Source organism: Martes martes (genome assembly GCF_963455335.1).
Source record: "Martes martes genome assembly, chromosome: 2".
Lineage (NCBI taxonomy): Eukaryota > Metazoa > Chordata > Mammalia > Carnivora > Mustelidae > Martes > Martes martes.
Window position 1 is genome coordinate 59,616,056 of NC_137889.1, and position 11,441 is coordinate 59,627,496.

The 11,441-nt window shown below is 45.1% G+C and overlaps 1 protein-coding gene across 1 annotated transcript in view; it reads right to left on the reverse strand.

Annotated features, from left to right (window-relative positions):
• EPHX2 (epoxide hydrolase 2) overlaps positions 1-7,345 on the reverse strand; it is a 72,841-nt gene extending 65,496 nt beyond the window's left edge. Inside the window, exon 1 of the mRNA XM_080796650.1 lies at positions 7,133-7,345. Within this exon, the coding sequence (XP_080652776.1) occupies positions 7,133-7,230 (98 nt within the window). The 5' untranslated portion in view covers positions 7,231-7,345. The remainder of the gene's footprint in view (positions 1-7,132) is intronic.
• Between the last annotated feature and the right edge of the window lie 4,096 nt (positions 7,346-11,441).

Here is an 11,441-nt window from a genome sequence, read left to right on the forward strand (position 1 = left end):
GAGTAATTATCAGGCCTGTCCACAGAACAGTGGCAAGCCAGAAAGGGCTGGCAAGGCATATTCAGGGCACTAAATAAGAAGAACATGCAGCCAAGAATATTTTATCCAGCAAGGCTGACATTCAAAATGGATGGAGAGATAAAGAGCTTCCAAGACCGGCAAGGTTTAAAAGAGTATGTGAAAAGAATTATTAGGGGGGGTTCTATAAAAGAAGAAAGAATCCAAGAGTGTCATAGAACAGAAATTTATGGAGACAATCTATAGAAACAAGGACTTCACAGGCAACACTATGTCAATAAAAACATCTCTCTCAATAATCACCCTCAACGTGAAAGACCTAAACGCTCCCATAAAACGGCACAGGGTTGCAGATTGGATAAAACGACAGGACCCATCCATATGTCGTCTACACGAGACACATTTGGAACCTAAGGATACACCCAGACTGAAAGTGAAGGGATGGAGAAGCATCTTTCATGCCGATGGGCCTCAAAAGAAGGCCAGGGTAGGGATTCTCATATCAGATAAAAGATTTTAAACTAAAAACTGTAGTCAGACATAAAGAAGGACATACATCATTCCTAAAGGTCTATCCACCAAAATCTAACAATTGTATTATGCCCCCAACACGGGAACAGCCAACTACAGAAGAAAACTGTTAATCAAGATAAGGAGTCCTATAGGGGCACCTGGGTGGCTCGGTGGATTGAGCCTCTGCCTTCAGCTCGGGTCGTGATCTCAGGGTCCTGGGATCGAGCCCCGCATCAGGCTCTCTGCTCAGCGGGGAGCCTGCTTCCTCCTCTCTCTCTGCCTGCCTCTCTGTCTACTTGTGATTTCTCTCTCTGCCAAATAAATAGATAAAATCGTTAAAAAAAAAAAAAGATAAGGAGTCCTATTGATATGAATACATTAATAGCAGGGGATCTTAACACGCCACTCTCAGTAACAGACAGATCATCCAAGCAGAAAACCAATAAACAAGAGCACTGAATGACACTCTGGACCAGATGGACCTTATAGATATATACAGAACATTCCACCCTAAAACAACAGAATACTCATTCTTCTCAACTGCACATGGAATTTTCTCCAGAAGAGACCACATACTCGGTCACAAATCAGGACTCAACTGATACCAAAAGACTGAGATTATTCCTTGCATATTCTCAGACCACAATGCTTTGAAACTGGAACTCAACCACAAGAAAAAGTTTGGAAGGAATTCAAACACCTGGAAGCTAAAGACCACCTTGCTTAAGAATGTTTGGACCAACCAGGAAATCAAAGAAGAATTTAAACAATTCATGGAAACCAATGACAATGAAGACACTTGTGTCCAAAACCTATGGGATAGGCAAAGGAAGTCCTAACGGGGTAATACATAGCCATCCAAGCCTCCCTCAAAAAAACTGAAAAATCCAGAATACACCAACTCTCTTTACACCTTAAAGAATGGGAGACTCAACAACAAATTAAGCCGACCCCACACACAAGAAGGGAAATAATCAAGACTAGAGCAGAGATCAATGAGATAGAAACTAGAGATACAGTAGAACACATCAACAAAACTAGAAGCTGTTTTTTTGAAAGAATCAGTAAGATCTATAAACCACTGGCCAAACTAATCCAAAAGAAGAGAGAACCCAAATTAATAAAATTATGAATGAAAAGGGAGAGATCATGACTAACACCAAGGAAATAGAAACAATCATCAGAAATTATTATCAACAGTTATATGCCAATAAGTTAAGCAACCTAGATGAAATGGACGCATTCCTGGAAACCTATAAAACTTCCAAGACTGGAACAGGAAGAAATTGACAACCTGAACAGACTAATATCTAGTTACAGATTGAAGCAGTGATCAAAAACCTCCCAAAAAAGAAGAGCCCAGGACTAACGGATTCCCTGGGGAATTCTACCAAACATTCAAAGGAGATATAATACCTATTCTCCTGAAGCTGTTTCAAAAAACAGAAACAGAAGGAAACTTCCCGACTCTTTTTATGAAGCCAGCATTACTCTGATCCCTAAACCAGGCAAAGACCCCACCAAAAAAGAAAATTTCAGACCAATACCCCTGATGAATATGGATGCTAAGATTCTCAACAAGATCTTAGCTAACAGGATCCAGCAATGTATTAAAAAGATTATCCACCATGACCAGGTGGGATTTATCCATGGGATGCAGGGATGGTTCAACATTCGCAAATCAATCAATGTGATAGAACAGATCAGTAAGAGGAGAGAGAAGAACCACATGGTCCTCTTAATTGATGCAGAAAAAGCATTTGACAAGATACAGCATCCGTTCCTGATTAAAATGATTCAAAGTACAGGCACAGAGAGAACATTCCTCAACTTCATAAAAGCTATCTATGAAAAACCCACAGCGAATGGCAAACAATCCAGTACAAAATCAGGCATTTCCATGCTGTGGAATACCATGGAGAGGTTTAAAAAGGAAAGGTAGCTATATAAACAGTCACAGGAAGATATCCAATTGTTAAGGGAAGTAAGATAATTAAAATTAAGTAAATTAAGTAAAATAAAAAAATTAAGACCCAGAGCAGCATGTGTACTGTGATCCTATTATTTTTTTTTTAACCTATCTTCCAAACTCCGTATCTACCAAACTGTGCATCAACGAGCCTGCAAATCCATATAAGCAAGTGACAGACTGATAATCTCTTATTTGAAGCCTCAGAACCAGATGAGTTTCAAAAGTCTGTCTGGTTCAGACTGAAATGGGGGCTATACCACATAGTAAGTAACACCTCCAGGAGGGTCTGGGGCAGCTCTCTTTATCAAACTCATTCGTATTTCTGTCTGGCAATGCGTGACGACTCATAGAAGTGGCACAGATAAAGATGAGAAACAGCCCCATGCTTTGTCAGATCACGTTCACCACCCAAATGAAGTCAAGTCCAATTTTGTGGTCAAATGAAGTAGGTCAGGTTTTGCTATAAGGAATTATTGGGGGGGGGGTGGAGACTAAAATGCCCCTTGGTTTTGGATTAAATGAACTATGTTTCAACCATGATTCTATGTGGGGTGGGGAGAGGAACACGGAAGGGTGAAGACTGACTGACATTCCTATGCCACATTATTCTGTTAGCTTGATTGTTTTCATAATAAGAATGGATCTGTGTATTAGCTGTGGAATTAAAACTGATGTGTAAAAAAAAAAAAAAAAAAGGTGGCTTCAGGGATGACATAAAATCCCAGAGGCAAAAAGCCACTACAAATCTGGGGACTGCCCCAGGAGCTCCTGGAAGCATTCAGTAACTACTTCCTGAAATAGTACATAGGTAAGAAGTCCTGATTCTCAGATACCCTTTCAGTGTTTGCTGACAACTTGTCTGTCCTGTTAAGAAAACATTTACTGAGCATTGCATAGCATAAGCACCTGAGGTTCTTGAACATTCTTGATAGAACCAATGCTCTGCCTATCGCTGCTGTTCGGTCCAATGGCACTGGGCAGACCCTCCACAGTGAGGCTGTGTGAGAAGGTATTCAATGAAGCACCCAACCGCTGTCTCAAGGTCAGAGATCCAGTCCTCAGGGAACCATCCTGGCTCCTCGAGATCATGTCAGCCTCAGTAGTCAAGGTGACTCCCATCTCCAGCACCCTCAGAGGACCCTGGACTGGATGGCCACCGCCAAGAGTGGAGTTTTCCCTTCCCTCCTTCCATGGTAGAGTGCTGGAAGAGGCTCCAACTTCCTGTTCACCAGCCCCCACCCCCCACCCCACCCCCCGCCGGGGGGGAATTCAACAGTCTCTCCTCTCTGGAGTTCACAACAGCTGCCCAGGCCCTCATCAGGTCTTGGTCTCCCCATCAGGTCCCCCCCCTCAGTGTTAGAACTGAGATTTTTAATCTGGGTCTGACTCAGAGCCTAGAGCTCTTTTCATTACCCACATCTGCGAACTTGTAGACTGGTGACTTTTATTCGTACAAGTCATGTTCACCCCCATATTGATGAGGTCACAGGCACAAATACACCTCATAGCTTACGAGAGTAAGCTCTTTTTACGTCTTTTTTTTTTTTTTTTAAATAATCAAACGTATGAGTCCAAAGGAAGTAGAACAACACTATAGTTAAAAGGGATTCTAGAAAACCTCACTGGTCCTTCTTCAGCAACTTCCTCCTGCAAAATCATCTGAATTGGACAAGCCTAGATGAGGATGTCCTTCTGTTTTCACTACTTCTCTCAAATCCTAATTACTTGGGATGTGATGATTCTGACTGTGGACTTTGTAGGCATCTTATTTGTGTTTTACCGACAAAAAACAATTACTGATTCATTTACTACTGGTGTTGCCATATTGATACCAATTTTCTATTGATAGACTTATTGATGTATTTACTCACCCCCTATAGATGGCAGTCTTTCCCAGAACAATAGCCAAGGGAGGTGAGAAGTCTCGATGAACAAGAGAGGAAAGAATCCTAAACTGGGAGTCAAGAAAACTGGTTCCATACCTCCCTGTGACTAATTACTACAAATTCAAATTAATCCCCTGCTAAGCTTCAGTTTCCGTATCTGTAAAAGTTACAGGTGGCTCTCGATTCTGAGACCCCTTTTGGCTTGGCATGCTTGCAGACACGTCTTTTATAATGTACAATATAAAAGATTAGAAAGCCTGGTGGCCTCTGGTATCACAAGAATTCTAGAATGGGGCATGATTTGTATTGGTTTGATATGGTTTCAAATCCACTTGTTCTTGACAAAGACAAAATGAAGTTGTTAGGAGGAAAGCTGTTTTGCTGGAAGAGTATGTCAACATCTAGTCATCTCCTCCTTTGCTCCTGATACTCAGTGGCTGAATTGCTAAGGGCCTCGAGGGCTGTCTATCAATGAAAACATGAAGCAGCAATCCTGAGAATTTGAGAGGACTATCCAATGGGTCAGGGGTCTCGGCCCACTAAAATAGCTCTTGGAAGCCCTCTGGGCAATTAGCTTTTGCTTCTGTAAAGGCGACTCTACTCTTTCCGGAGCAGTGACCAGCTGGGAAATAAAGTCCTCTTGCCCACCAATGCTGGCTCCATCATTGCCTAGCAACATGCTCTGGCAACATGGGACTTTTACTTTGGTAACAGCAAGCTGGAGGGCAGCTCTCAGTAAGCTAAGCCATCTCTCCCAAATGCAAAATCCTATAAAAGTGTACCTCAGGAGGCCCTGGGTGGCTCGTCAGTTAAGTGTCTGCCTTCGGCTCAGGTCGTGATCCCAGATTCCGGGGATGGAGGCCCAGTCAGTTTCCCTGCTAAGCAGGGAGTCTGCTTCTCCTTCTCCCACTGCCCTTCACTGCACCCCCTGCCATGCCCAGCTAACGCTCTCTCTCTCTCACTCCCTCTTAAATAAATGAATAAAATCTTTTTAAAAGTAAGGGAAAGTACACTTCAACTAAATTTGGGCTTTACTTCTTTCAGATCCCCCTTGACTAGAACAATAATGGATCAATCTGTCATTGTTTGGGAGTATGTAGTGTGCTGGTTTATGAAGGGCATTATCCTGTGTGCTACTGGCTTGTGAAACACCCACAGTGAACCTAGGTTACAGAAACTGCTGCCAAAAGAAACAGTCTCTGAGCACTAACCTGCCATGAAACAAAACGGGACAGAACTCTCAAAGCTCCCATCCTGCTCCTTATCCTTGCCAGGAATTTAGAATTTAGTCTTCCTTGAGTGTTGCCAGGGTGATCTTTTATTTTCTTTCTTAATTTTTTTTAAAGATTTTATTTATTTATTTGACAGAGAGAGACACAGTGAGAGAGAGAACATAAGCAGGGCGAGTGGGAGAGGGGAAAGGCAGGCTTTCCACAGAGCAGGGAGCCCGATGCGGGGCTTGATCCCAGAATCCTGGGATCATGACCTGAGCCGAATGCAGATGCTTAACGACTGAGCCACCTAGGCACCCCTTCTTAATTTTTAAAAAATTTTATTTAATTATTTGAGAAAGAGAGAGCGTGGTCCTGTGCACAAGTGGGGGGAGGCACAGAGGGAGAAGCAGACTCCCCGTTCAGCAGGGAGTCCAATGCAGGATTGGATCCCAGGACCCTGAGATCACGACCTGAGCCTAAAGCGGACACTTAAATAACTGGGCCACGGGGGCGACCCTCTTTCTTAACTTTTAAACTAATATGCTTTCCTTCATTTTGACTATAGAAGAAGCATATGTTCATAAATAGATAAACTGGAAAATGCCAAAAAGCAGAAAAATGAAGAAAATCATTCATAATCTCATCTGGGATTAATAATCCCAAACATATTCTGGGATATTTCCTCCACACATTTTTCTGCAGGTAGCTTCCCCCCCTACCCAGCTATAATTGAAACCATGTTGTAAAAAATTGTTTTACAGGGACGCCTGGGTGGCTCAGTTGGTTGGGCGGCTGCCTTCGGCTCAGGTCGTGATCCCAGCGTCCTGGGATCGAGTCCCACATCGGGCTCCTTGCTCGGCGGGGAGCCTGCTTCTCCCTCTGCCTCTGCCTGCCACTCTGTCTGCCTGTGCTCACTCGCTCTCTCTCTCTAACAAATAAATAAATTTAAAAAAAAATTTAAAAAAAAAATTGTTTTACATTCTGGTGGGTTTGCTTCTTTTTTTTTCAATTCTCATTAACAGGTCTTTTCTGATCTGAAATCTCGTTCTGGATATCCTGTTTCTTGGTTTCCTGGTGACGCTTTCTAGTTCATTTCCCAGAGACGAGGCTTTGAGGCTGTTTCTCTAGTTTGCGATTAGAGCAAGTGCGCCCGCAAAGCACAGGACTTTGTTCCCTCATCAACTTCAGGGCGGCCTGCGGACCCATTCCACGACACAGAATTAGGGGGCAGCAGTGAGCCCGGCGAGCAGCTCCTCTCACTTTAGGAAAAGAATCCAACACAGAGGGCAATTTGGGAGTCTTCAGAGAGATTTAATCACTTAGCATTTACAAAGACAATGGGTCTAGTCGCGTACACGGGTATTTTTAGGGCCGGGTAATTGTCTTAACCTCTGCAGAGCTCTCGCCCTACAGCACCGTGAAACCAGGCCTGGAGGTGCCCGGAGGCCGCTTCTCAGCTGGGGGCCCGCCCCTGGCGCGCCGGCTCCCCCTTCCCCACCCCTGCTACGGCCGGGCGCTGACCCCCTTACCTGGGCAGCGCCAACTCCTCCGTGCGGTCCAGCGCGCCGGCCACCGAGGGCAGCGCCAGGACCCCGTCCAGGTCGAGCACAGCCGCACGCAAAGCCATGGCGGCCCACCGAGGCCCAAACCTCTGCCCGGTGCACCGAGGCCCGGAGCGGGATGGGAGCGGCGGGGCGCGGGGCCTCCCTCGCACTGGTCCAGCCGGGCCCCGCCCCCGCCCCGCCCCCGCCCTGTCCCGCCCCGCGCCCTGTCCCGGCCCCGCAGGGGCGGGGACCCACCTGTCTCCACCGCCTCCAGACTTCCAGTCCCCCTGCTAGTGTCCTGACCGCTTCCCGAGAACTTGCCAGACTCACGGATCCGGGGGCGGGCCTCAGAGAAGGGGTCTGAGGAAGAACCAGGGGCCACTGACCCTTTAAAGTGTGTGTGGCCAAAAGCTTCATTCAGTGTTTGGATCCTTCCATGTTTGTTTCGGTTGGCATATCCACTAAACTAATAGCTTTGTTGCCCCTCCTTTTGGTGCGTATATTTACAGATCCGACGCTATCCTGTCCACGCTCCCCTCATCACACACTTACCTGTCAAGGCAAAATGTGTTTCAAGAGTAAAATATGCTCCAGATACCGTATGCCTACTCAGAATACATCTACTCCAATCTCTTGTTGGAATGAGGCTTAGACGGAAATTTGGAGTACTTACTACCCCTTTGTACCTTCTCCTTGTACTAATGCTGCCTAAAAATGTTCCAGCTTTGTTTTAAATCACGGATTCCACACTATTGGCTCCTTTGTTTCTGGACTTTGCTTAGGAGTGTCTGAGCTGTATTTGCCAAATGGTTGTCAGGCTTCTCATGCCTGCAGTGTAGGTCTGTGAAGTAAAACATGCTCTGGGCTCAGTGTCCCAGCTTGCCAGGACCATGTTGTGAGACACAGATCCCAGAGACCTCTCTGTTGAATGTGTCCTCTGTGAATTTATGCAGGATATTCTGCCCCCTTTACCTAGAAGAATGTTGTGAAAGATCATCAGATACCTTACTGAAATCAAGAGGTATTCATCAACAACTCTTTGTAGCTACCAATCATCAGTCCGGTGAAGAAGAAAATGAATCTACTTTGGGTGTTTTTCTCTGGTGAACTATGACCATGCTTATGTCTCTTGCCTCATAACCTCTTCTGGGATCTCCCTGAGGCTGTTGTTGTACTAGTGCTTTCTGAAATCCACTCCTACAAAGTAGGAAGCATGAAGTATGCTGTCAATGGAGCCAAATTTAGCAGAGGAATACTGGAATGACACTGGGTGACCTCCTTCGGAACACTTTCAGTGTTAGAGTCCTGGGATCAAGCCCCGAGTTGGGCTCCCTGCTTGGTGGGAAAGCTGTTTCTCCCTCTCCCACGCCTCCTGCTTGTGTTCTCTCTCTTTGCATCTATCTCTGCCAAATAAATAATCTTTAAAAAAAAATAAAATTAAAAATAAATTAAATCTCCAACTTAGACTTTCCTTTGGTCTCCAGAGTTGTATATCCAACCTCCTACTCCACATCTCCTCTTGATTGTCTGACAGGTGTCTCTAATGTATCATGACCAAAGCAGAACTCTTGCTGCGTTCCCACCTCTCAAGCCTGTTCTCTCCAGTACATTCCCAGTCTTACTCAATGGCACTCATTCACTCAGTAACTTAGCCCAAAGAACTTGGAGTCACTCCTGGGTTCCCCATGCAACTGTGTGTTCTTGAACTCAGTCCCAGGGGTGTCTGGTGGATTAGGGCAGAGGTAATAGCTTCTGGTTCAGTGGTGATCTTTCTTAAAGGCCCACCCAGGAGCTCCCTCCTCCACTGCTTTCAAAGGTTTTGTAGGTTCTTAATATCCTGTATTAAATCTCTTTCTATTTAATAACTAAAGGGATTTCTGCTGGCTGACAGATATGGGACTACTTAGGAATACATATATGTATGTGTTTGTAAACGTAGCTAAGCAAAGAGGAAGGACACATTGACAGAGCTGGATGGGAGAAATCCCCCTTTCGGGAAGGAAAGTAAGAAACACAGAACATGAGACTCTGTCTTAAGATCGAGATCATTGCATATGAGAGGAAACTATGAAGCTCTCACATGGCCCTTTGTTTATTAATGATGGTTACACTGGGAACCTGACCTATCTGGAGTATTTTATAATACCTTATCAGTTACGTAACTTCCTGGCCGAACTGCTTAGGCAAGGTTTAGAGGTCTCAGTCGCATTTGACTGTGCTCTGCTCTTTCTCATGGGTCACGCTTCCCCTAGGTTTTCTGCCAGCCAACTTGGAGGAAAGTAAGAGCTTACTCAGCTGGGCTAGGGAAATGGGGTATCTTTTGGAAATGTAAGTCACACCCCTTATGTCTGCTAATCTTAATATTTATAAAATGCATTTGAGGTGATAGCAGGAATCATGAAAACATGGTGAATGTAGGGGTCCAAATGCAGAAAGACATCTCAGGTCAATCGCTAGATCTGCAATGAACTTGTATCTGCAATGAACAATCTGCAGATTACAACCGTTGTAGTCTGCAATGAACAGTAAACTTACCTTGGTTTTGTTTGGGGTTTCCTGCCACTGACACCCTTTCCGGCCACCTGCTAGACCTTGCTTTTCCAACCCTATTTTAAAATTCTATTTAATTCCTGGTGCTCGAGAAAGGATCTCAACATGGTTGCTTCTCCTGCTGTAGGTGTTTGAATCAAACTAAATTAAAGTTGTCTCTGGCAGTTTTCTAAACCCACATTCCACCTGAAGCTTTGTCTTTCTGTAGTGCAGCAAATGAATTTCTTCAATTCAATCAGAAAATTATGTATTAAGCATTTTCTGGGTACTTGGAATTCGTTGTGTAAATGCAACAGACAAAAATAGGGACTAAGAAGCTTCCATTGTAGCAGAATGATGAATTCAAGGAATTTCTAGTTGCTTCTGGGGCAGTAAGAATGACATTAGAAATATTTATGGAGGCTACTTTTCATTCTTCTTAACTGTTTTTTTTTTTTACTGCCAAACATCTATAACTTCTTCGTATATTTGAAAAATTCTACTGTACAGTGGACATCTGTCATTCAGAGATGCACAGCGTCCTTCGAACATCTATGTTGATAGTTCTCAGATTTGGAATGCTATCTTCTCAAGCTAGACTCCACAAACACCATTTTCCCTGGGCTTCCTTAATGCTGGCCTCTGCCCATCAGCCTCTGGCCTGAGATTGGGGTATGGCTTCGTAAAAACTGTCCCACGACATGATTTGCTGTCACCACGTTGTTCTTGGCTGTGTGGTTTCCAAGCCTGCTTCTCTTTTCCTCCCTGAGATTCTGTGAGCCTCCCTTGAGCTAGGGTGAAGCTCTGCAAGTTAGGCTCAGCAAATCAGATGCACCCAGCTCAGACGTGATAGTGGGAGCTGGTAAAGGGAGGAGGGACAGAGGAGAGAGTTCGGGTTGACAGTTTGGGGACAGCAGCAGTATCCAGGGTTCCCAGCTGGCTGGGGCGATGCAGGTCTCAGCATCAGCAACAGGAAGAGTGGTGTGTTCCCAAGTCTGGTTCTGGTGCATGATTTTGGTGTTAGCCCTCTCTACTGTTAGTTTTCCAAGTTCTGTTCTCCAAGCTTCCTCAGGGCCTCACTCTGCAAACTGCCCTTGCTTGGTTTTGTCTCCTAGCTCCTCCTCGTTTTCCTCATCTCTAAATTAAAGTCAGTCCTTGGGCTTCTTCTCTTCGTTATTTACAACCGCTCTCTTGCTTATCTCAACTGGCCTTCTCTTCGTGAAATTATTTGTCCTGCAGTCTTCCTCACATGGGATCCTCTGGCCACGATCAGCTGCACAAAGCCCTTGGAGGGGCTTGCCACGAGAATCTGGACAGGTGGCTCCACGCAGACTCCCCGGGGCTCTGGTTTGCGTGTCAAAATGGCTGCAGAGATGCGATTGCCAGGCTGAGGCTGAAAGGTGCGCCCACCTGTGCTACAAATCACAGGAAACCTCTCATCCTCCTGCAGTGTCCCTCTGGTGTTCCTCACTGAGAAAGTTTATTACTGTGTGCACTGTAAAGAAATGCTTAGGGGCACCTGGGTGGCTCAGTGGGTTAAAGCCTCTGCCTTCGGCTCAGGTCATGATCCCAGGGTCCTGGGATTGAGCCCTGCAATGCATCGGGCTCTCTGCTCAGCAGGGAGCCTGCTTCCCCCTCTCTCTCCGTCTGCCTCTCTGCCTACTTGTGATCTAACCCTTAAAAATATACTAAGAAGAAGAAGAAGAAGAAGAAGAGGAAATGAAAAGCATATATTGAAGGTACAGTCGAAGTTGACAGGCAATCA